Genomic DNA, 25,181 nt, shown 5'->3' with positions numbered 1-25,181 from the left:
AAAAAATTATTTTAATTCTTTGAAGATAAATCAACATGCTAAAGATAGTTTTTAAATAAAATCTTTTTAATTGTGTCATTGAATAAGTATTGTCAAAATTTGTACAAATAATGTTATATTGACAATTGTGTTAATAAAAGTTATAAAATATAAGTACTTTAATATATAAAGAAATTCTAGGATATTTAATTTTTATATTTATCAATTGAATTAATTAAAAAATATGTAATTTATCAGAAATTGAATCTTATAATAAAAAATTTTAAGAGAATTAATTGATTTGTCAAACAATTAAAAATACAAAGACAAACTCAATAAATAGAGTAGTTTATCATATTATTATGATATACCGAATGCAAAGGGCCAAGTGGCAAGAAAAAAATGTATAAAAAAAATAATTTTATCAATTACATGTTACAATTTTAGAGGGAAACAATGATTTTGTCAACGACATGCCATAATATTAGAGGAAAAAAATAATTTACCAACATATGTCTCAACTTTAGAGGATTTTAAGAATATATAAGTATAATTTTATTTCATAAAAATATGAATCAATTTTTTTTTATGAAAATAGTCTTCACTAGGTAGGGGAGCCTTGGAGTAACTGGTAAAGTAGTTGTCATGTGATCAGAAGGTCACGGGTTCAAGCCTTGGAAACAGCCTCTGGTAGAAATGCAAGGTAAGGCTGCGTACGATACACCCTTGTGGTGGGGCTCTTCCTTGGACACCGCGCATAGCGGTAGCTTTAGTGCACCGGGCTGCCCTTTTTAAGTCTTCACTAGGTAGCCTAATCTATTGAGAAAATGATATTCTTTCGTTATATAATTCATAAGAAAAATCGGATTGAGCACTTATAAAAAGGGTCAAAATATGGGTAATATATTATATTTTTTTAAATTAAAATTAAGAACTAATTAAGGTTGCTACATCATTTTTTCGGTGGGATTATTGTAAAATCCGGCCATAGTGACCTTTGTGATGGTCGGAGCAAAGTAAAATAACTTTTGTGTAATGAATTAAAGAAAAGTGATTTTTGTGTAATAGACACAAAGTTAAGTGACCATGGATGAAATTTACTCGTTATAATTGAGGGCTCCTAGGACTTAGACATTGTGATCAGTGATGAATTTGCTGCCGTTGTAAGTCTATTAAGAAAAATATCCATAGCAAGAATCAATCAAACAAGCTTTGCAAACATTGGTTTTTGAAGAAAAAAGATGAAAAATGTTGCTAGCATAAAAGAAGTGATGGACATGGACAAGGTAGAGGAAGATCGAAGAAAGAAGTTGAGCTTGAGATTTTGAAGTAAGAAAATCAAGTTGTGGATGCCTTGCCTTTATATGTCATTAAAGATTGACGTCTTCCAAAATATTCTTTTGAAGCGTTGAATCAATTTTAAAAGGAGGTGTTGCAAAAATCATATGGATTCATCTCAAGTACATGAATTCCTAGTTCATGTATTAAGAAATTAATGCTAAGATATACGTATAGTTTTATTCATGAATTAGGAAAAACGAAAAGTCTCGACTTAAATTATGGTAATACTAGACTAGGTACATGTTTAAAGAATACCTATTAATTCTTAAGCACTATAGCCGTTTTTAGGAAGAGTTGAGCGAAAAAAAAAAGTCATTTCCTCCACTTTTCTTCAACAGAATTTGAGAGATTGAGAGTTCTCGTCCTCTCTTAAGTTCCCATCAAGTTCTACACTCGTAAATGATTTAATTAAAAATGATAAATGGGATTTGTGTGCTAGCTAATTCTTAGTAGTTGGACAAGGAAGATTTGAAGTGTAGAGATTGTAACTGAGAAGCCCTCTTTAGGGTCCTAGTTGTCTAGTAGAAGCGTAGACTTTGGATACTTTGTGATTTTACTAGCTTTTTCTGCATAGAAAGAATACAGTCTCACACAAATATTAGTGTCTAAAGTTTTTGTGATAAATTACTAAATTGTTGGTTTTACATGATTACACTGAGACCCTATTTATAGATACTACATTCCATTCTATTTCCAAATAGGATTCTAAATGTTATTTCTATTCTTACTCATATTCTAACATCCCACCTCAAGCTGGTGCATACATGATACAAGAAAACCAAGGAACACACGGAATTGGCTCAAAACAGTCCAAACACACTCCAAAAATAGTCCACTAATTCAAAGAATCGAGGACCCTTTTGAAGACCACTCTCGGATTCAAGAATGAAATATAAGAAGGACAATATAACTAGGTGTTTGACACCTTTTGCAGCCAACAACAAACTAAGTTAACAACACAAGATGAAACAACAATGAGAACAACAACAACAACAACAAAAAATGGCTTCACAATACAAGATACAAAACGGATACAAGATTACAAAAGAAAAAGAATAGATCGATAGACCACATGAAGGTATAATGTTAAGAACCCAAGAATGGTAACTCTTGGACCCTTAATACTACTCACAACGATAAACCTATCTCTTACAAAGACACAAGATCGGAATCCACCTCCCAAGCATCAATGTTTCCAAGCAAATGCAAACACAAGTGATTCTACACTTGTCCGAGCCCTAATTTTGGTTTTGGGTGCCTCAAGGAAAGAGGATTTGTGTTTCTTTTCATAAACTAAGTAAATAAAACCCTACATTGTTCTTTATATAGCTATTACAAGATATAAATTAAAATGACCAAAAGGGCCTTCAAAGAGTGGGCTGCCCATCAAGTGTAAGTTATGGGCTGATTTTGGTGTGTTTTTGGCCTCTTCTACACTTCAATTGCACACACCAAGTCTCGGGACCAATGCGCACCATATCCGTGATTATTCTTGTATCATCCTCTCCATCTTGAGAGGAATTTGCCCACAAATTCACAGCTTCATCTCGTTCAATTGGCCACTTCAAAAGAAACCACTCAAAACAGTCCGCAAAACATGAAGAGCTCGATAGCTCAATAATAACAAGGGACGTATCAAAGATGAGCTAAAAATAGCCCACAAGAAATGCACAAAAATAGTCCACAAACTAGCCAAACTCGAGAGCGTAATGACAACAAGTCTCGGATCTAACATCTTCATTTTGACCCTAGGCTTCCTCTCCCTTTTGAGATTGGCCTTCAATCTCATCCGACTCAAGTCTCCTTCTATCATATAAGCATTGTCGTAGACTCCATATCCTCATGTCTCTCTCTACCATGTTCCTCTTCTTGGATGTGTCGATTTTTGAAAAGGAAGTTTCGATTGAGAGACTCGATTTGGTAACGTGGAGGTTCGGTTGTGGAGCTTAGATGGGAGGAAATTGGCTTCCAAGTCCTCCTTGTTGGACTTGATCAACTTGCGGGGGAAGTGGTCTATCTTGTTCTCGGTTTTGAGGGCTATTTGGAGCTTGGCTTGTGGCATTATGTGGTGGTCTTGGAGGATTGGTCATTGGAACTAAAGTTTTGGGAGTAAAAGCACGAGAGTTCCTTTGACTCTCTATTCGATCCAACCTCTCTCACTCACAGTTACCACATCCGAGTCAATTTTTTCAAGACCTGCATTTTCCCTAGCAAGGTCTCGGGACAAAGCATCAAGGAGGGCCAAAATGGTTTCCATTATGGCCAAGAAGTTACCTACAAAACAACAAATAAGTTAGTTGTACAAGAATGGTCCTCACACTTCCTCTCTATTGTTTTGTCTCTCGGATTTTTCATAATTTTATCTCACAAGTGTTGTAACCTTGCTTGTACTCCGTGAGGCATCTAGAGGTGGACCAAGTATTACAATGACTCAAAAGAATAAGACATATAAAGGAACATATACACGAAGGACGGTTTCAAAACTTACAATCTAGTACTAGCTTGTAAGTTAGTAATGGAATCAACAAACGAAACTAAAGAAACAACACAATGAAAATAGAAGATCAAATTTTAAATTTTGAGCTTAAAATTTTTGTGTGAACAGTAACTTGGGTGACATGACAGCATACCATTGGTCATGGCCCCACAATTAGTCACTAGTTGAAGTTTACAAACTTTAGTTACTATGTAATGGGAACAATTGGTTTTGGAGTTAAAGTATATGTCTTAAATCTCCTTTAAGCCTAATCTTCAAAAGGCAAGACTTGACTTTGTACAATTCCCACAAAACAAGGTCCCTTGAAACATGGAAAGTGGTTGAAAAGTAGATGTCAAGTCAAGAAAGTGATGGCTCAAGTCTTCTCACAAACAACTTTACAACTTGTAAGTTCACCTTTTTGAATCTATGTTACACTTTTGGTTGTCTTAAGTTGTAAGATGAGATGAAGAACAAGACAAACACCGCAACAACCTTCAAGAACACATCAACAAAACAAAAACAATTTCCACCCTACGGCAAACATCAACTCACATTAGTGTCAACACACGGCCAAGGTTCTTTTTGGTGTTGTATTTCGGTTTTAGCAAGGGTGAAGGTTGTGCTGAATGCCAAGAACTCAACAACTTTATCAAGAGCAACAACAACACCAACAACGTCCAACCAAGACTATAACAACAAGTCCACACGTCCAAGAACAACTTCAACACACGGCCATGGTCTTGTTCACAACAACAACATCTATTTTTTTAAAGCTTAAATCTAGATAGACTCAAAGTGTTAATGGACAAGAATACTAACACTTGAAACAGCAACACAAGCAAAATAAATCCTAGACCTAGACACACAACATTTGGCCAAGATACAACAACAAGAAGTTCCATTTATCGGCCAAGATCTAAAGCTCAAGAACACGTCTTTTTTTTTTTTTTGATTTTCTTAGCAAGAAAGCCGAAGAATGGTATTGTAAGAACAAAACCAAAGATGGTTTTGATACCAAATGATACAAGAAAACCATGAAACACATGGAATTGGCTCAAAACAGTCCAAACACACTCCCAAAACAGTCCACTAATTCAAAGAATCGAGGATCCTTTTGAAGACCACTCTCGGATTCAAGAATGAAATACTAGAAGGACAATATAACTAGGTGTTTGACACCTTTTGCAGCCAACAACAAACTAAGTTAACAACACAAGATGAAATAACAATGAGAACAACAACAACAAAAAAAAAACGGCTTCACAATACAAGATACAAAACGGATACAAGATTACAAAAGAAAAAGAATAGATAGATAAACCACATGAAGGTATAATGTTAAGAACCCAAGAATGGTAACTCTTGGACCCTTAACACTACACACAACAATAAACCTATCTCTTACAAAGACACAAGATCGGAATCCACCTCCCAAGCATCAATGTTTCCAAGCAAATGCAAACACAAGTGATTCTATACTTGTCTAAGCCCTAATTTTGGTTTTGGGTGCCTCAAGGAAAGAGGACTTGTGTTTCTTTGTCTTGTAAGACTTACAACTTCATTCATAAACTAAGTAAATAAAACCCTACATTATTCTTTATACAGCTATTACAAGATATAAGTTAAAATGACCAAATGGGCTTTCAAAGAGTGGGCTGCCCATCAAGTGTAAGTTATGGGCTGATTTTGGTGTGTTTTTGGCCTCTTCTACACTTCAATTGCACACACCAAGTCTTGGGACCAACGCGCACCATATCCGTGATTATTCTTGTATCAATACAAGACATATGTACCAAGCTTGTTATTGATGTAATTAATACGAGGATCAGTGAGGGAATTGTGAAGATATTTGCAAGAAAACTAGTAAGGACTGCTTTGGACGTCTGAGAGACCTCAGTTGAAAAGGAACAAGCTGAAAAAGTGGTCGAAAAAGTAATAAATGTCGTCGGAAAGTCAATTTGTCGTTGGAAAATTGCCTGGAACTTGTATAAAGTATATGGGTAATCTCGAAATCAAGAGATGAGTAGATCTTGAACAAGAAAGTCACCGAAAAACTGGCCAAAACATGCTCATGGGTCGGATTATTAGATTTGACAGCCAAAAAGTGGTCAAAATTTAAGAAAAAATTATATGGGTAGGGTTGAAATGATGACACGACCCTATTGAAAATGAGAAATTATATGGGTAGGGTCGGAATGACGGCACCGGCATGACTCTACTGAAAGGAGAAATTATATGGGTAGGATTGAAATGACGGCACAAGCACGACCATATTGAAAAAGAGTTATTATATGGGTATGATCGGATTGATGGCATGATCCTATGAAATCAAATTTGAGGAGTCACTGAAAATACACACAAAACTATGCAAATCAAATCTGAGGAGTCACCAAAAAAGACACATGGTGCTATGCAACTCAGATATGAGAAAGTAGTCTGGAAAGATGCGTGGTACTGAACAAATTAAATATGAGAGATAGTCCGTAGAGATGCACGGTGCTACGCAAATCACATATGAGAAAGTAATCATTAGAAAGATGCACGATAGCCCAATCCTTTGCTAACATGATCATTGGCCAGGCGGACGACATATACGGGTGGTTGCCACCCGCCGGCAGCGAAAGCTCTTTGATTCTCTAGAAGGATTGTAGAGGATTTGATACCATGTGAGAAATATAAGAGAAAAATATTACTAAATTGTTGTTTCTACATGATAGAGAGGGATTTGCACATGTTGTTTATCGATTTAGAGAAGACCTATGATAGAGTTTCAAGGGACGTTCTTTAGAGGTTTTTGAAGGCTAGAGGTGAACGTATGGTGTATGTTAGGGCGATTAAGGATATGTATGATGGTGCCAAGACTCGGGTTAGGACTGGGGAAGGGGACTCAGAGCACTTTCCTGTCTTGATGGGGTTACACCAAGGATTGACGCTTAGTCCGTTTGTTTTTGCCTTGGTGATGGATGTTTTGACGCGGAAAATTCCAGTTGAGGTGCCTTACTATTTGCTTTTTACGGATGATGTGGTCTTGATTGATGAGACACGTAGTGGAGTTAATGCTAAATTGGAGGTTTGGAGGCAAATTCTTGAGTCTAAAGGGTTTAGGTTGAGTAGGTCCAAGATGGAGTATTTGGAGTGTAAGTTCAGCAAGGCATTTCATGAGTCCGATGTGGTTGTTAAGCTTGATGCTCATTCTATCAGTAAGAGAGATAGTTTCAATCCTTTTCTAAATAGGATTCTAAATGTTATTCCTATTCCTACTCATATTCTAACAATTTTAATTCTTGACCTCAGATGTTTCTTTTGTTATGATGTTCGTAAAAATTTTGATGTTGCTTGAAACAAGTGATGGGCGATCATTCTGGAGATTGATGAGACTATGTTTCAATAATCTGCAATGTGATTAGTCCTTGAGTTTCTCCTCTTAACAGGCAATTACTGGATATGAATCTATCAGGAAATTTGTCACCGGAGCTTGGTCGCTTATCTTATATGAAAATATTGTAAGTTCGGATATTTAACAAATGCTATTCTCTTCTGAAAGGTTTCTGCTTGTCAAAACTTTTTCAGTTATAAGTTCCTTACATTGTAGTTTTTCTTTTTATCCTTTATCTTCTGCTTACCTTTTGTTTTTAAACCTTAAAAGGGATGTAATGTGGAATGCAATTAGCGGGACAATCCCAAAGGAGATAGGAAATATCAAAACACTTGAATTATTGTAAGTTAAACTTGTTTTTTAGTATTCCCTTTTTTTTCTGAAAATATGACTTCCTTTAGATTGTTCCCTCTGTCCCTGTGATTCTCCTCATGGAGGAATGAGCGAATATCTGTAGATGTTTAGACAATTCCAGCATATACTTATTCAGGAAATATTACATCTTGCTACCTAGTAATTTTCTCTTGCTCTTACTCTTTTTTTTTTTTTTTAAAAAAAAAAAATGGTTTCAGGCTTCTGAATGGAAATAAATTGACGGGTTCTTTGCCTGAAGAGCTTGGTTATCTTCCCAACTTGAACAGGATACAAATTGATCAAAATTATATATCAGGGCCCTTACCTGTATCATTTGCAAATTTGGACAAAACAGCACATTTGTAAGAGGTTTCTTGAGATTGATGATTATTAGCTTCCTTACAGCCCACAGCCGCATTCTCGGTTGTTTGATGCAACATGCATTGCTGTCATCAGATTTTTAATTTCTTATTTACTGATATATATTTTCCATAATGTGATTTTTTTCTGTCAGCCACATGAATAACAATTCGATAAGTGGACACATTCCACCGGAGCTATCTAAACTTCCAAAGCTAGTTCACTTGTAAGTGACAATATGATTCTTTAACGTTTTTAGTGCCTGCACAGTCCTTCAGGTGGTGCGACTAAGATGTTTCTCAAGGCTCAACTAGAAATGTTGATTTTAATAATGATACGTTCAGAGTCCTTTCCTATCAGGAAAGATAAAAGGAATCCTTTGTCTCTCATCAGTGGAGATGCAGTGAATTATTACTGGATCCAACTGAAACCCAGCGTTTTCGAGACAGAATATGAATAGATCATAAACAATCATTAAATTGTCAATAAATATTAGATTCTGAACCCATAATTTTAGAAATGTAATGGGCTCACGGCTAAGAACATAAAGCGTGAACCCATAAAATTGAAATCCCGGATCCACCTCTCTCTCGTGGCTTACTCTTTGTTTGTTCAAGGAAAACGTGGATACTGAATGATTTTCTCTCTCTCTTCTTAGTATTTGCTAGAAACATCCTTTCTTTCTTTTTGAGGAATTAAAACACCGTAGACTCTTACTGAATGACTTCTTCTGTGTTATCACCAAAGTAGTATGTCACTGTATCAAAATTCATTTGATAAATACAGAATGAGGTTGAGACCAACAAGATTAACCATAAAATGGTCAGCCGAAATTAAACTTTGATTACCATGATACAAAGGCCTCATTATTATCAATTAATGCACGCTAATATTGTATATAGAAATGAATTTTCTGGATAGACAAGATAAAGATGCTTGTTTACCTTAGAATGCAGTGTGGTTTTGATCTATTTAATAAAAGCTTAGCCTGGTGCACTAAGCTCCTGCTATGCGTAAGGTCCCCAGAGGGCCTGCTATTCTAAATAACCTTACTTTGCAGTTCTTGTGTGTTTACATATTTAGTTTGATGAATATTATATAAAACACTTATCACTCTTTTCCTTCATTTTCCAGGCTGCTTGATAATAACAACTTATCTGGTTACCTTCCACCAGAGCTTGCTCAAATACCAAATTTGCGCATACTGTATGCTATCTTTCTTTTCTATGTGCATAATACTTTTTGGATTACTGATATTAGCACACCTTTTCATTGGTGATAACTTTGGTGCCAAGGTACTTTCATCTTGATTGTGAAAGAGGTTTCCCTCATGATGAGTTAGGGGAAAGGTGACGTAAATTGAAATCCGGTTGGAGATATAGAAAGAGGAGAATTCAGTTGCAACAAGTTACTAAATTGTCAAACATATCCCTTCTTCAAGCTATGTTTGTTGAAGTAGCTAATGATTAAGAAGTGTGACACCCATCACATAAGACTATTCTTGATGTAGACAGATGAATATACTAAATTGCTAAAGTTTGTTCGAGATATCTATACAGGATCTCTTAGACGTAGCTTTTGATCGTTGGTAAAGCCAATAAAGTCAATAAAGAAAAAATAATCATGAGAGTTGCCACTGGAATAGTATACTGACTACAACAGAATTTTCGAGACCTGTTATTGCTTTGAAGACCACTAATATCCCTTAAGCATCTTAAAAGATTTTATGGTAGTAGCAAAAGATGAAAAAGTTCTTGTTATTTCTAATGAGGCTTTATTTATATAGGAAATAGTTGAGAACTGTTACTTTCGGGTAAAAAGGATTAGAGCTCATAATGAATAAGATCAGCAACAGTATGAAGTTGGATCAATTTTCTGAGCATAGTTATCACCTATTAGATTTTTCTACAGATAAGAAATATCATGTTGTGTATACATGTTAGTTCTGATATAGGACCATATTTCTAGTGGAGTTTTGACATGAAAGAAATTACAACAACAACAACATACCCGGTGTATTCCCACATAATGGGGTCTGGGGAGGGTAAAACGTATAGAGTCCATACCACTATCTCCGAAGAAGTAGAGAGGTTGTTTCCGATAGACCCCCGGCTCAGGACAAAAAGACAATAAACAAAGTCGTAATAAAACATGAAAAAAAATGAAATAACAGAAATAAGATACCCACAAAGTAGTACCAAAAGCACACACCTCACCCAAACCTTCCTAACTAGAAACGCCAACCTATGTGTAAAACCCTACGACTACTAGCAAGACTACACCAAAGCACTCTTATTTACTGGCTACGACTCACCTGCATGCATTAGCCCTCTAACCTAATTAACGTTCTCCATACCTTGCTTTCTGGGGTTATCTCCTCAGTAAGTTGTAACTGCTTCATGACATGTCTAATCACCTCCCTCTAGTATATTTTCGGCCTACCTCTAACCCGCCTGAAACCATCCAATGCCAACCTCTCATACCTACGAACTGGGGCATTAGTGCTCCTCCTGATCACATGCTCAAACCATCTCAGCCTCACTTTCCGCATCTTGTTCTCCACTGAAGCCACTCCCACCTTCTCTCGAATAATCTCATTCCTAACCGTATTTCGCCTAGTAGGTCCACACATCCAACACAACATCCTTATTTCTGCCACCTTCAACTTTTAGATGTGAGAGTAATTGACTGACTAACACTCCGCTCCATACAACATAGCCGGACAGACTGCCATTTAATAGAATGCACCTTGTTATCACACAAAACCCTTGAGGCGAGTCTCCATTCCATCCATCCTGCCCCAATACAGTGAGTGACATCCTTGTCAATCTCTCCATTCCCCTGAATCATAACCCAAGATACTTAAAACTATCCCTCTTGCAAACAACCTGGGACTCCATCTTCACTACCACCTCGTCTTCATGCGTCAAGTCACTGAACTTGCATTCCAAGTACTTCGTCTTGGTCCTACTCAACCCGAACCCTTTAGACTCCCAGGTTTGTCTCCAAACCTTCAATTTATAATTAACACCCTCCGAGTCTCATCAATCAAAACTACATCATCCGCAAAAAGCATACACCAAGGCACTTCTACTTGAATATGCTGTGTTAAAACATCCATCACCAAGGCGAATAAAAACAGGCCAAGGGTTGATCCCTGGTGCAACCTAATTAAAATTTGGAAATGCTCTGAATCTTCTCCCACCGTGCTCATCCGCATTTTCGCTACATCATACATGTCCTTAATCGATCTGATGTACAGCACAGGGACCCCTTTAGCGTCCAAACATCTCCAAAGAACCTCTCTAGGGACTTTGTTCAACGCCTTCTCCAAGTCAATGAATACCATGTGTAAGTCCCGCTTTCTCTCCCTATATTACTCCACTAGTCTCCGCGCAAAGTGAATTTGTTGGAGAGAAAAACAGATTTTACCAAAGAAAAGAAAGAGCAGAAAGCATTATAAAGTTTCATTGATCATTGCCACATTTATACATAAGAACATAACTGAAAAAATTTAATTAAAGGAGTAAAATAAGCTATCATTATTTCTAATAATTATGACCTAAAGATAAGCAAAAGTAATAACACTGATTCTGCATGATTGCAACCTTATTTAATAAATTTAAATCCTAATTTAAAGCTGTATTTACAGCAGCTGGTACAACTAATCTGCAGCTTTTGAGGCACTAGTCTTAACACTCCTCCTTGACTCGAATCTTGCTCTATGTAGAGACTTAGTTGGTAATCTGTTTAGCAGAAATACTGCGGTATTGGTAGCTTCAACCCAAAATTTCTTTGGTAGCCCTTTCTCATGGAGCAAACACCTTGTCATCTTCATTAGCATCCTATTTTTCCTTTCCACTACTCTGTTTTGTTGAGGAGTATAGGGTGCCATTAGCTGATGCTCGATTCCTTTTAAAGATGATGTTTTTTGAGGTCCTCCTACATCCATGTGAATAAGTTGCAGCTTATTCTTTGGCTTCCCTGATGAATTCTAAAAGAAAGCCTAGTTTGCTTCCCATACCGACAAGTTTCACAAGCAGACAGATTTTTCTTAAGGCTCGAGAGACCTTCTGTTAGTTGATTTTCTTTCATGAACAGTAGGGCATCATGATGATAATGTTCGAGTCTTTTGTTGCATAACTCGGAATCATTTTCCAACTTGACAATCGTTGCTTGCTCATCGTCCAATAGATTCAAGGAAAAGCTCCTTCCTTTTATCTTGACTTTGAACATCTTATTATCAGAATCCTTGATGACACATGCTTTTTCTTCAAACAACACTTTGAAACCATTTCAAGTAGCTGCCCAACACTTAAGAGGTTTTGATCAAGATCAGGAACAAAGAACACATTAGTTATAAGTTTCAAACCTGTAGGGCTTTGAATTGTAATTGTTCCTTTGCCTTTTGCGTCAAGATATTCTCCATTTCCAATTTTGACTTTGGAAATAACAGATCTATCTAGTTCTTTAAAGAGCTTTTGATCACTGGTCATATGATTTGTGCATCCGCTATTAATAAACCAATTTTTAGAAGTGTTCTTGCTAGCAAAACAAGTTTCTACAAACAATTTCTCTTCTTCATATTGATTTACAGCAACCTTGGCTTCTTTTTGTTGCGTTTGTGACTTGCATTCTCTCTCCACATGGCCGAGTTGACCACATTTGTTACACTTGACATCTGGTCTCCACCATCATTTCTGTTGAGAGTGATTTGTCTTTTTGCAATGAGGGCAGAGTGGATTACTTCCTCGGCAGAGTGGATTACTTCCTCCCTGATTGTTGTAATTATTGCCTTGCCTTTGCTTCTAGTTCTTTTTCTTTTCCTTGTATGACTCGTTCTGTGATTTAGCTTGAAAAACACCTTCAACAGAACCTTCTTTCCTCATTATTCTCCTTTGCTCCAATGCCTGCAAAGCATTAACAAGTTCTGCCAAGGTAATGCTTGATAGATTCTTAGAATTCTCTAAAGAAGAGATTGTGGCTTCATATTTCTTAGGAAGTGTGACAAGAATTTTTTGAATAATTCTTTCATCAGTAAAATCCTTACCAAACAATCTCACCTTGTTGGCTAAGTCATGTAGCTGATTTGTATAATCTTTTATGGTTTCTGATTCTTTCATTCTCTTCATTTCAAATTCCCGAATCAGATTCATCACTTGCATATTTTGAACTCTTTCGTTTCCTTGGTATTCCTTTTCAAGATACTCCCAAATTTCTGCAGCGGACTTCATTTGCATAATTTTGGTAAGAATTGAAGGAGATACCGCAGAGAAAAGGCATGCTTTGGCTTTGGTTTTCCTTGTCTTTCTCTCCTTGTGATGTCTCATCTGATTCACTCTTGGATTATCTCCAAGAGGAGTTACTTCATAGTCCTCTTCTATTGCCTATAGATCAAGTTCTTCAAGATGAACCGTTATTCTAATTGCCCAAGCTTGATAATTCTCACCATTGAAGACGGGTGGAATTAGAAAGTTTGTTTCAGAATTCATTTTCTATAAACTAGTTAAGATAACAGTTTAAAGAATGGTTATATAGAAAGAACTTGTGTTTTTGATTCACTCTCTTCTCACAGGTCCCTTAAGATGGCAATGCTTTGATACCAATTTGTTGGGATAGAAAAACAGATCTTACCAAAGAAAAGAAAGATCAGAAAGCATTATAAAGTTTCATTGATCACTGCCACATTTATACATAAGAACATAACTGAAAAAGCTTAATTAAATGAGTAAAATAAGCTATCATTATTTCTAATAATTATGACCTAAAGATAAGCAAAAGTAATAAAGCTGATTCTGCATGATTGCAACCTTATTTAATAAATTTAAATCCTAATTTAAAGCTGTATTTACAGCAGCTGGTACAACTAATTCACAGCTTTTGAGGCACTAATCTTAGCAGAATTGCCTCTGTCGTCGAGTGACCGAGTATAAATCCAAACTGATTCTCAGAAATCGACACGATCCTCCTCAACCTCCGCTCGACCACCCTCTCCCAAATCTTCATAGTGCGACTCAACAACTTAATACCCTTGTAGTTATTGCAACTCTGAATGTCACCCTTGTTCTTGTATAAATGAATCATCGTACTTCATCTCCAAGCCTCGGGGCATCTTCGCAGTCTTGAAAATGCCATTAAACAATTCGGTCAGCCACCTTAAACCTGCCTCGCCAGTATACTTCCAAAAATCCACTGGGATCTCGTCAGGCCTCGTCGCGCTGTCCCTACGCATGCTACGAGTCTCTTTGACACCCTCATCCTTTATACGTCTACAATAATCGAAATCACGACACCCTTCTGAGTGCTCCAACTCCTCTAACACGATGTCTTTGTCTCCCTCGCTATTAAGAGTCCATGGAAATATGACTGCCATCTTTTCTAATGTGGACGTCTTTCACCAGTACTCTACCATCCTCTCCCTTGATGCACTTCACCTGGTTAAGGTCACGGGCTTTCTGCTCGCTAGCCTTGGCAAGCCTATATAACCTCTTTTCCTTGCCTCTCTCCTCTAATCCCTCGTACATGCTTTTAAAAGTTGCTGTCTTAGCTGCTGTAACTGCTAACTTAGCCTCCTTCCTAGCTAACTTGTACTCCTCCCTGTTCTCCCGCGTCTCCTCTTCATCCTTACTCTCAACCAACATAGTATAAGCTACTTTTTTAGTCTCTGCCTTCTTTTTAACTTCTCTGTTCCACCACCATCTCCCTCCAGTACTGGCTAGACCGGCCTCTTGAGACACCCAACAACCCTCTAGCTATTCCCTTGATGCAACTGGAAGCCCTATGATGTTCCGGTTTTCGACGGAACATTTTGCATCTTTTTCTTGGGAAAGTTGTATGTTTCCAAGCAACTAAGGTTGCATTTAATGCTGGATTTTAATGTTTCAGGGTAAGGATCTAGCTGAAGAAAAAGTCTCAGAAAAATGGCAAAAAAACACTTCTGACGGTCAAAATGGTGGACCGTTAGTGTTGCGACGAACCACCAAGTTAACTGTCAGACCTAACCAGAACTCAGGTTTTCAGAAGACCTTGCGACGGTAGAAATGGTGGATTGTCAGTCTTGCGACGGATCACCAACTTGACCGTCAGGCCTAGACAGATCCCAAGAGTTCAGGTCTTGTTGTGACGGACCAAACGGCGGACCGTCAGTCTTATGACGGACCACCAAGTTGGCCGTTACTGTTATCCAAAACGTGACCTTCCTGAAGGACTCAGTGACGGACCAATTAGTGGACCGTCAGTCTTACGACGGACCACCAAGTTGGCCTTCAGTTTCATCCAGAACTTGAATCCCTGAAGGACTCAACGACGGACCAAATGATGGACCGCCAATCTTACTATGGACCACCAAGTTGGCCGTCAGTTTTTATCCAGAAAGTGACCTTCCAATATCAGCATCGACAGGCCAACTGGTGAACCGTCAACCTTGTGACGGACCACCAAGTTCGCCGTCACTTTGGACGTGAATTTTATGATTTCGAATTTTAAATTCTTTTAGCTGGGAACATATAAATACCAAGTATTAGGGTATAATTTGTATCTTTTGGCTTCAGTTTCACACTTTCTCCTCTATTGAGAGCTTTGTACTATTTTTCATTGGGATTTGAATCTAGAGATGGAGAGTTGATTATTAGTTTTCATATTTTCCATCAAAGATTGAGAAGAACAATATTGTGACATTTGTAAGTACTTTTCTGAAGTTATTTATGAGCATCAATATAACTTTGATTTTTTATATGGAAATGAGTAGCTAAACTCCCATAACTAGGGTTATGGGAGCCTTGATGTAGAGAACTATTTTGGGGTTATGAATGGGTTTGATTTCTAACATCTATCGAAATTGCATGAATCTTTCTTCATCTTAATGACATCTCTTGGTTGCAAACTTGAGAAGTGATCCCATAAACTCTACTTGTCTGACAAGAAAGTGGATGTTGGGAAAAAAAGTGATTCACATGAACTCCATAGGTTTACCCTTTGGGTTAACGGGTTGATGCCTTAACAGGATTAACCCTCATAAGAGTGTTATTGAATAATGCATGAATTTTTTAAGTTCGAGAGAAGTAAAGGGTGAAATACTCATTAGGTTGAGAAACACATGGGTAATCCTTAGAATTCAATAATTCTTGCAATTGGATACATTAGTTAGATTTCGAACACAAACTCGCAACCCTAATTGTTTGAACATCTTGTTGAGCATAACTCTAGTTAATTCATTCTCATTGAATTTACATCTACATTTACTCTTAGTAGCTGAACTTTTGTGTAACACAAATACAAAAGAGCACAGTTAACATTTCCAAACCCCTTTATTTCGGAACCTTAGATCAACAGTCTAATAACAATCACAATACTTAGTGAACACTGTCTTCCCTGTGGGATTCGACACCCAACCCAGTTAGGTTCTATATTTGACAGCGACCGCTTACTCTCTTGTAAAAGAGGTGTAATTTTGGCGTATCACCCTATCCCATCTATTATCCACGTCCCCCCGATACTCCCACACCCCATTGCCTCCAACTTCTCTCCCATCTCCAGAGCACTAATCGGAATCAAGCCATCCCACTTAATTCTGGGCCGCCCTTCTCTTCTTTTCCTTCTTAATATCCAAGTGCATCACTAGAAGCCTATGTTGGGTCGAGAGATTCTCACCAGGAATGACCTTACAGTCCTTACACATCGCTCTATCCCCCTTCCTAAGCAACAAAAAGTCAATCTTAGTCTTGGCTACCGCGCTTCGGAAGATAATCTGGTGATCCTCCTTCTTCGGAAAGCTCGAATTCACTATCACCAACCAAAAGACCCTCGTAAAATCCAAAAGAGCAGCTCCTTCGTCATTCATATCCCCGAAATCAAAGCCTCCGTGCACATCGTCATAGCATCTCGGTAATGATCCGATGTGCCCATTAAAATCCCCTCCAGGCATGCCTCTCACCACCTCGTCCAAAACCTCCTAAAATCTCTTCTTCTCCTCGTCCAAGCCCATATGCGGCGCATAGGCGCTACAAATGTTCAGAGTAAACCCTCCAATGACCAACTTAACTGTCATCAATCTATTACTGACCCTCTTAAACTCCACTAACCACCACTGCCTGCCCCCGAAGCTCTTCGTATACTAAGATACCTACCCCATTCCTATGCCTCTCACTTCCTGAGTACCACAACTTATACCCTTCCACACTCCTAGCTTTAGAACCTACCCACTCGGTCTCCCGGACACACACTATATTGATTCTCCGCTTTCTAAGAATCTTCACGAGCTCTATGGACTTATCCTAAAGGGCCCTTATGTTCCAAGACCCTACCCTCACCCTGTAAGCTTTCATATCACGCGTACCCCTACTACCCCTCACCCCATACCCCAAACCTGACCCTACACCAGACCGTGACCCCAACCCCAACCCCGCCCTCCCCTTCCCCCACACTCGAAACAGACCCCAACCCCAACCCCAACCCCCTAGGACATGACCCTAGCCTACCATCAACCACCAAAGCCACTACTCAAAAAGAAATAAAGAAATAGAAATAGAAGGCACACACAAAGCACACTATAAGGGCAAATAACATAAACAACAATTAATAAACACCAGTACAAGAAAGCAGACAGTCACAAGCAGAGTAAAAGAAGTCAAGTCAGGAGACAAGAAATAGTGAGATAGAATAAAGATTAAAGGTTAGAAGTCACCGGTATATGCTTAGAGATCAAGGGTTCCTCTCTTGCTTGCTTTGTTGGATTCGGCAACCTTTGGTGTGAAAATTGGTCGCCGGACTATTGTCGCTGGATAAAATCTGGTCTGGAAATTGCCAAGCTTGGTGGAACAAGAACCTGCTTCTTTGGACCCGCCGGAGGGACCACCGGAGGTCATCAGATCAACCCGACCTGAACGTTTACAGACAGATCTACCCTCTTTTTTTTTCGACTTTTGCCGGTGACTAGTGCGGTTCGCTGACTTACTGTCGCTAGAGTCAAAATGGCGGAAGCTCGAACCCGCTGGCGAGAGAATTAGGAAGATAGAAAGGGAAAGAGAGAGAGAGAGAGAGAAGGGAAAGAGAGAGAGGGGACTTACCTGTCGCCGACATCGATGAAGTGGGCGCGGTCATGTCAAAATAGACGTTAGAGACATTATAGAGAAGGAGAGCTCAAGAGAGAAGGTTAGAGATGTTAGAGACCTCTCCCAGCCAACTCAACGAAAGAGAAGCAAATATGGTATAATACTATAGTTTTTTTGTCTGACATGAAAGAAATTATGCTCATAAAATGGACCAACCCTTTGTAGGAGATGTCTATGTACATAACTATTTTTGTTTATTCTTTCTGACAGTTCTTTTACTGTCTCAAGTTTTGTTCTTTCTGCCATAACATCCACTTATTCTGTAAGTATAAACGTCTCATATTTGGTTTTATTCTTATTTTGTAGTCAACTTGATAATAACAACTTTAAAGGTAGTCAGATACCTGATTCATATGGGAATATGTCACGTTTGTTGAAACTGTAAGTCCATTAATCTCTTGTTTGTGCTGAATTCAAATTTATGGCATGATGATAGAAATTATTTACGTCCAGGGGTTCCTGACCATAACTTCAAAAGATTTTGTCTTACAGCTCTTATATAATCTTCATGTGAATAGGCATAACTGTTTGAATACTTTCCAATCAACATTAATTTTTATGATTCTGAGACTGCATTGGGTGCATAGGCGACACCTATATATGCAGAATGTTTGTTGGATGGAACTCCTATCTAACTTATTATAGAATTACAATCTTTCGAAGTTGATTGTGATTTCTTGTTGGAGATTCTTTCAATGGTGATTCACCATGTTACTATTCGGCAGCAAAGGAATAGCCATTATTTGAAGCAACCAGTGGAATAACATAGAAGTTACCAATCGAAAGAAATAATAAGGGGAGTGACTAACAGGATGAGAAAACGGTGAAAGAAGTAGAACAAAACATCAGTTCATCCTTATCTCAAATAGTAAGTAACAGGAAACAAAATCCACAAGAGATAATTTACTCACCTGTTTCCTGTAAAGCTTACATATATCAAGGTAAAAACTTTTCGAATAGAGATTCTGGAACCACCGAATGTTTTTACAATTTCAGTAGCTTATATTTTTGCATCTTCCAGATTGTAAGCAAGTGTTTTTGCTTTATCATGCTTCATTTTTTCGAAGTCATAAAATTTGTTTCAAGAAAGTAGGAAAACCTTGTATTTAAATTACTCTTGAGAGCTTGTATTAACTTGAAGTGATTCTGCATTTTCATTCTTCCAGGAGTCTGAGGAACTGTAGCTTACAAGGACCAGTCCCAAATCTGGGCAACATACCTAACCTTACTTATATGTAAGAATATATCTCAGGTTCTATGTCTGTGACACTACAAGGGCATTAATACACTTTTATATTACAATGCCGTTTCCATGGAGAAATCAAATGTTAATAATCAGGATTCAATCCAGGAACACAGATTATTTGCTTTAGGTTAACAGCGACATCACTTAAGATCAATATCCAACGTAATTACCCTTTTTTGTTATTTACTTGCTTTTGGCAACATGCACATTCTGATTAATTAATTTCTTATTTCAGAGATCTCAGCCTTAACCAGCTAAGTGGGTCCATCCCGTCGGACAAGCTTAGTGACAATATGACGACAATGTAAGAGCTTAATCCAGTTTTGCTTTAAGCTTTATCTGTTATTTTCTGAAGCAATAGTTTACTTCTAACTGTGACAGTGATCTGTCATACAACAACCTCAACGGAACCATTCCTTCAAACTTTTCACGCCTTCCACATTTGCAGAAACTGTGAGCATTGTTTCCTCTCTCTACATCATTTTTGTTATACTAGAGACACGTCTTTTATTAAATAATTTTGTTAGTTGTTTACCCTTCAACAACATAAATAGCTCGTTACACATATCCATTAATTTATTATTTTATTTTGCTGCCAGGTCACTAGAAAATAATTCATTAAGTGGTTCTGTTCCATCAATAATTTGGCAAAATAGGACATTCAACGCAACGGAGACACTTACCTTGTAAGAACTGAGATTAGGAGAGATCCACATTTGCTTCAAATTTATCGTGAAAACAAAAGTTTTGTTCCCATAACGGCATGTTCATTTTTGCTATCCTATGTCTTAATTTTTCCCATCTGTGTAGTCTTTGATAACTCCATACTTTTCTTATCAGTACAGATGTATTTAAGATGTATCTGCTGCAATACTGCAGGGATTTGCGGAACAATAAGCTTTTGAATATCTCAGGAACTCTGGTTGTCCCACAAAATGTCAATGTTAGGTTTGTTTTTGGCATAACTGTCATTTTCAATAATTCCTCTTGGTTTAAAGATAACAATGCGAACATTTTACATTCCCATTTTATTGTTCTAGACTTCAAGGAAATCCATTCTGTTCAAGTTCTATTCTAATCAACTTTTGCGGAGCTTACAATGGAGATGCTGGTGGTACCTTGCAATTGGCAAACAACACCGACTGTCCTCCTTTGGCGTGTCCTCCCCCCTATGAATATGCCCTGCCATATCCTACATGCTTTTGTGCTCTACCTCTTCTTATAGGATACAGGCTGAAGAGTCCTGGATTTCTTGATTTTCGACCATATGTGGATAAGTTTGAGTGGTATATCATGTTTGGTCTTAAGCTGAATATATCTCAATTACACCTTAACACATTTGCATTGGAAGCTGGTCCTCGGGTGAGGATGTACTTGAGGATTTTCCCCATTTATGTTGACAACAACAGCTCTCATTTGTTCAATAAAAGTGAGGTCCTAAGACTCCGTAGCATGTTCACTGGATGGCTGATTCCTGATAATGATCTTTTTGGACCTTATGAACTTCTCAATTTCACCCTACTTGCAGATTATAGAGAATGTACGTACACCTCCCTTAATTAAATATAGTTTTCAGAGGAATTAATCCCTCCACATCTTGATTGCTTTACTTTCTTCAGATATGTATCTGATTTCTGTTCTTTTTGATTTACTCTTAGTTGACACTAGTTTGCTATGAGTGAACTTCTAAGAATCGTTAGCATGACTGAATCTGTATCATGATATATATAGAACTTGGCTGTGATAAACTTATTCCGATGAGTAAATATTTTTGTATATCTCTTGCTTCTTCTTCTACTTCTGTTTATGTTGGTGAGTAATTTTCCTTTGCTGACGACTTAATTGTTGGGCCATACTGAATTTGGTGGCTTACCAATTTTTGGTGCAATTATGGAAGACATGAAAAGATATCATACCAATTATTCAAGCATTTAATGGCGAACCCTTGCTATTCGTGTCCTTGTGATATGTCGTGTTTATTGTTCTTTTGCAGTCATCCCCCCTCCCTCATCATCTGGTGTTAGCAAGGGAGCTCTTGCAGGCATCATACTAGGGGTAGTTGCTGGTGCGGTCACAATATCTGCATTTGTATCACTTTTCATATTGAGACTGCATATGAAGAAGCACCATCGTGCCATTTCAAAACGGAGCCTATGTGAGTATACCACAGTTACTGATCTTGAAGTTGGTACTCTAAGTCATCCTTTCTTTTTTTATTTTAATTTTTTTATTTTGTGTTGCTTTTTGCGATTGTAGCATTTTGATTTATTGTTGACTTACATTCTCATATGTCTTTACCACTTGGATTACACTTTTTACCAAGATACAGTAATCATGAAACTGAAAGATACATTGAATTATGTATATTTATATATAATGATGAAAATACAGTGACTTCAAATTATATTTAGAATGATGAAGATAAGAGTCTCCATTTGAGAATACTGCACTTTCAAAGAGTATGATAATGAGCGTGTCATCTCTGCAAAGAAATATGAGATGTGAGATCCAGCTAATGTTTCCAATTGTAAATATCCCTGAGAAGAAAACCTTCTCTCTCATCTAGAAAGTTATTCTACTTCATGAGCTTACTGATCAACAGCATAATAATCTCTTGTTAGTGTATCTTAGCTTGCATATCAAGTAGTTAACATTTGAATAACACATATTGCTTATAGGGCTGCAATTTATGTTAACCTCAATCTCGACTCTGATGGCATGAAGGTGGATATTATGGTATACTATCTCAAACTAAAGTTCTAAGCCCACATCTTTGTTTTGCAGTGTCAAAAATCTGTGTCAAAATTGATGGTGTCAGGGAGTTCAATTTTGAAGAATTGACACTGGCGACCAAAAATTTTAACAACTCTAGCCTTGTTGGACAAGGAGGGTATGGAAAAGTTTATAAAGGTACGTTAGCTGATGGGACAGCTGTAGCCATTAAACGAGCTCAAGAGGGGTCGTTACAGGGCCAAAAGGAGTTTCTTACAGAAATTGAACTGCTATCTAGGCTACATCACCGAAACCTTGTTTCTTTGCTTGGATATTGTGGTGAAGAAGGAGAACAGGTACCTTGTTACTTCAATTGTCTTGTCATCGTGAACAAAAATCAAATGGAGCTGTATGCTGAATTTGGTATAATCAAAAGATTGTTTTTTATGCTGGAAGGAAAAAAAAAGGAATATATGATCTTTCTTACACCTTAGAAATGGATCCTACACACACATGCACTCTCACACATAAAGATTACCAAACGGATACAGATCCAAGAGACCATTTTTTGCTACCAGATAATTGATGGACTATTTTTTTCTTCCAACCATTAATAGACTACTTTAATGTTGTGATTGCATATATTATTTCGCCTCACCGATTATAGGTCTTTTCTTCTTCTTCTTTATACATACACATGCCTTTCTCTCTTTTCAATTCCCAAATTTGAACATTTTGTCAATATTGTGCTTTTCCTGCAGATGCTGATTTACGAATTTATGCCTAATGGTACTCTGAGAGACCACCTATCTGGTAAATAACTATATAATTCACATTCTTCTTGCCTTCATTTATTTGTGCAAGTCTTTTCCTTTTAGAACTTCATTTTGATAAACTTTTAAGCACGCAAATGATAAACTAATCGACAACATCTATCCTAGCCCCCAATGACCCCATCTAATCCCTTCCAATGAAAATTGTAGAAAATCAAACTTTCTGCTAGTTAGTCTTAGGGGATTGCTTTAAGAGAAACTGGGAAAGCACTAGTGGAAATCAAGTCTTTCACCATATCAGCTGGGATTTTGATGGGTTAACTTATGATGTTACAGGTAAATGTAAAGAACCTCTAAGTTTTGCTAGGCGATTGAAAGTTGCCTTGGGTTCAGCAAAGGGCATACTCTACTTGCACTCAGAGGCTGATCCTCCCATATTCCATCGAGATATCAAGGCAAGCAATATATTGCTAGACTCTAAATTTATTGCGAAGGTAGCTGATTTTGGACTTTCGCGGCTTGCTCCAGTTCCAGATCTTGACGGGAGTCTGCCTGCCCATGTATCAACAGTTGTTAAGGGCACTCCGGTGAGCGTTGATTGTTCAAGAAAGTGGATATTTTGACCAAAACCATCCCCTAATATGTTTATATTTGTCACCCTACCTTCTAATATACTTGAGAAAACTGTAGAGGGAAGTAAGTGACAAACTTGTAACTCAAATGCGTATTCTCTGCAGGGATACCTTGACCCAGAGTATTTCCTAACTCATAAATTGACTGACAAGAGTGACGTGTACAGCCTTGGTGTTGTATTCCTTGAGCTGCTTACTGGAATGCAGCCAATTTCACATGGCAAGAACATTGTTAGGGAGGTACTTACTACTTGCCTGTCCATGAGTAGGCTAGAAAATATTCTGTCTTCCTTTGTCATCTACAAATATCCGTATTCTCCAGACGAGGCTAGGATTCACTGTCTTGGGAGTGTTAGAACATAAGGGATTTGAGGAATAAGATCAAGTTTATTGGTTCAAATTCCACCTTCAGAACGGGCTATGATTGCCTCTTCCTGAAAATAACTATTGACTTGCTCAATTTGATAATTCAACCCTGTTGTATGATCTCATGATATATTGTTCTACATATCTACAGGTCAACCTTGCATATCATTCTGGTATGATATTCAATGTCATTGATGATCGGATGGGATCTTATCCTTCGGAATGTGTAGAGAAATTCATAAATCTGGCTCTCAAATGCTGCCAAGAAGAGACAGAAGCTCGGCCATCAATGGCAGAAGTGGTTCGAGAACTGGAAAACATACGTGTTATGATGCCCGAGTTTGACTCTATAATTAGAGATTCCCTGGTCACTGATAGTGAAAAGGATAGCAGCACCCCATCTTCAACCTCAGCTATGAAATATCCTTATGTTTCAGCTGATGTCTCGGGTAGTGACCTTGTCAGTGGAGTTTTTCCCTCCATTCATCCTAGGTGATATTTCATCCTATTTTCCTATGTACAGTCAATTATATCCGGAAATATTTTGTGACATCCAGCGGTATATATATATATATATATATATATATAGAACTCTCACAAACAACAAATGCTATTTGTCTTTTTCCACTTTTTTTAAAACCTTTTTATATTACTTTATAATTTTAAAAGCTCTATTGTAATTACTCCAAAAGGCGCTTCGTTAACCAGCCCTCTGAAAGCCACCTATCCCAAAAAGACACTCCAGTTCGTAACAATAGAACGCCAAAGCCGAAAGGGCATTTTTTAATTCAAAAATGCCAAAACGGCAACTAAAACTAGGGTAGACCAAAAGGGACAATGTTCTTAGCAGAACGTTTTGCCCCAACAGCGGGCTCAATTGGACCGACGCTGCAGGAAAATTGTTGGAAGAAAAGGTTTCATTTAAGTTCTTAATTTTTCTTTCTACAAATCGTTGAGAATTAGACGATTTCATTATATATATTTTTTAAAATAAAATATAAAATCGTTTGGAGGCTAACGATTTTCTTTTACCTTGATAAAATCTGCCATGTTGCAACCCCTCCATGTCGGGAGTCGTTTGGGATTATAATTTGAGGAATGGTTTATTCATATGAAAGAGTGGTATAAGATAATTTCATGTTGGATGAGATATTTGAAGGCTAAGTTTGGTATAGGATTTATACCATATTTAGTTGATATAAATTAACCTTGAGATAAATATACATTTGTTTAATTTGAATAATTAATTTAATATTAATAAATCCACAATTAACATTGTAACAAAATGAATTGTTTTGAGAGGGCAAAAATAAAATTTAAATTAAAAAAAAATTAAACTAGCCTAACTTAATTCACCTGCACGACCCTTTTTCTTCACATCCTCACTAATTACTCACCCACTAATTATCACTTAATTGTACACTTACAACCATTCAAATAAATAATTTGTGAAA

General features: G+C 37.4%; 1 protein-coding gene across 2 annotated transcripts in view; it reads left to right on the top strand.

The window, feature by feature from the left end:
- The window catches only part of LOC107842725 (probable LRR receptor-like serine/threonine-protein kinase At1g06840), a 30,980-nt gene extending 6,562 nt beyond the window's left edge, over positions 1–24,418 (top strand). Inside the window, exons 4-21 of one of the 2 annotated variants that reach the window (XM_016686681.2) lie at positions 7,231–7,302; positions 7,446–7,517; positions 7,748–7,891; positions 8,044–8,115; positions 9,024–9,095; positions 18,305–18,379; positions 19,165–19,233; positions 19,480–19,548; positions 19,626–19,697; positions 19,844–19,930; positions 20,124–20,192; positions 20,285–20,784; positions 21,238–21,399; positions 22,029–22,312; positions 22,718–22,769; positions 23,066–23,316; positions 23,467–23,601; positions 23,879–24,418. In XM_016686681.2, the coding sequence (XP_016542167.2) occupies positions 7,231–7,302; positions 7,446–7,517; positions 7,748–7,891; positions 8,044–8,115; positions 9,024–9,095; positions 18,305–18,379; positions 19,165–19,233; positions 19,480–19,548; positions 19,626–19,697; positions 19,844–19,930; positions 20,124–20,192; positions 20,285–20,784; positions 21,238–21,399; positions 22,029–22,312; positions 22,718–22,769; positions 23,066–23,316; positions 23,467–23,601; positions 23,879–24,223 (2,602 nt within the window). In that variant the 3' untranslated portion in view covers positions 24,224–24,418. Of the gene's footprint in view, positions 1–7,166; positions 7,303–7,445; positions 7,518–7,747; positions 7,892–8,043; positions 8,116–9,023; positions 9,096–18,304; positions 18,380–19,164; positions 19,234–19,479; positions 19,549–19,625; positions 19,698–19,843; positions 19,931–20,123; positions 20,193–20,284; positions 20,785–21,237; positions 21,400–22,028; positions 22,313–22,717; positions 22,770–23,065; positions 23,317–23,466; positions 23,602–23,878 lie in introns of both variants that reach the window. The other variant, XM_047397007.1, reaches the window with a different exon arrangement.
- Positions 24,419–25,181: the final 763 nt, after the last annotated feature.

Source organism: Capsicum annuum, chromosome 9, assembly GCF_002878395.1.
Source record: "Capsicum annuum cultivar UCD-10X-F1 chromosome 9, UCD10Xv1.1, whole genome shotgun sequence".
NCBI classification, from domain to species: domain Eukaryota; kingdom Viridiplantae; phylum Streptophyta; class Magnoliopsida; order Solanales; family Solanaceae; genus Capsicum; species Capsicum annuum.
The sequence above is the reverse complement of the archived record's forward strand: the minus strand, read 5'-3'. Positions and strand labels throughout refer to the sequence as shown.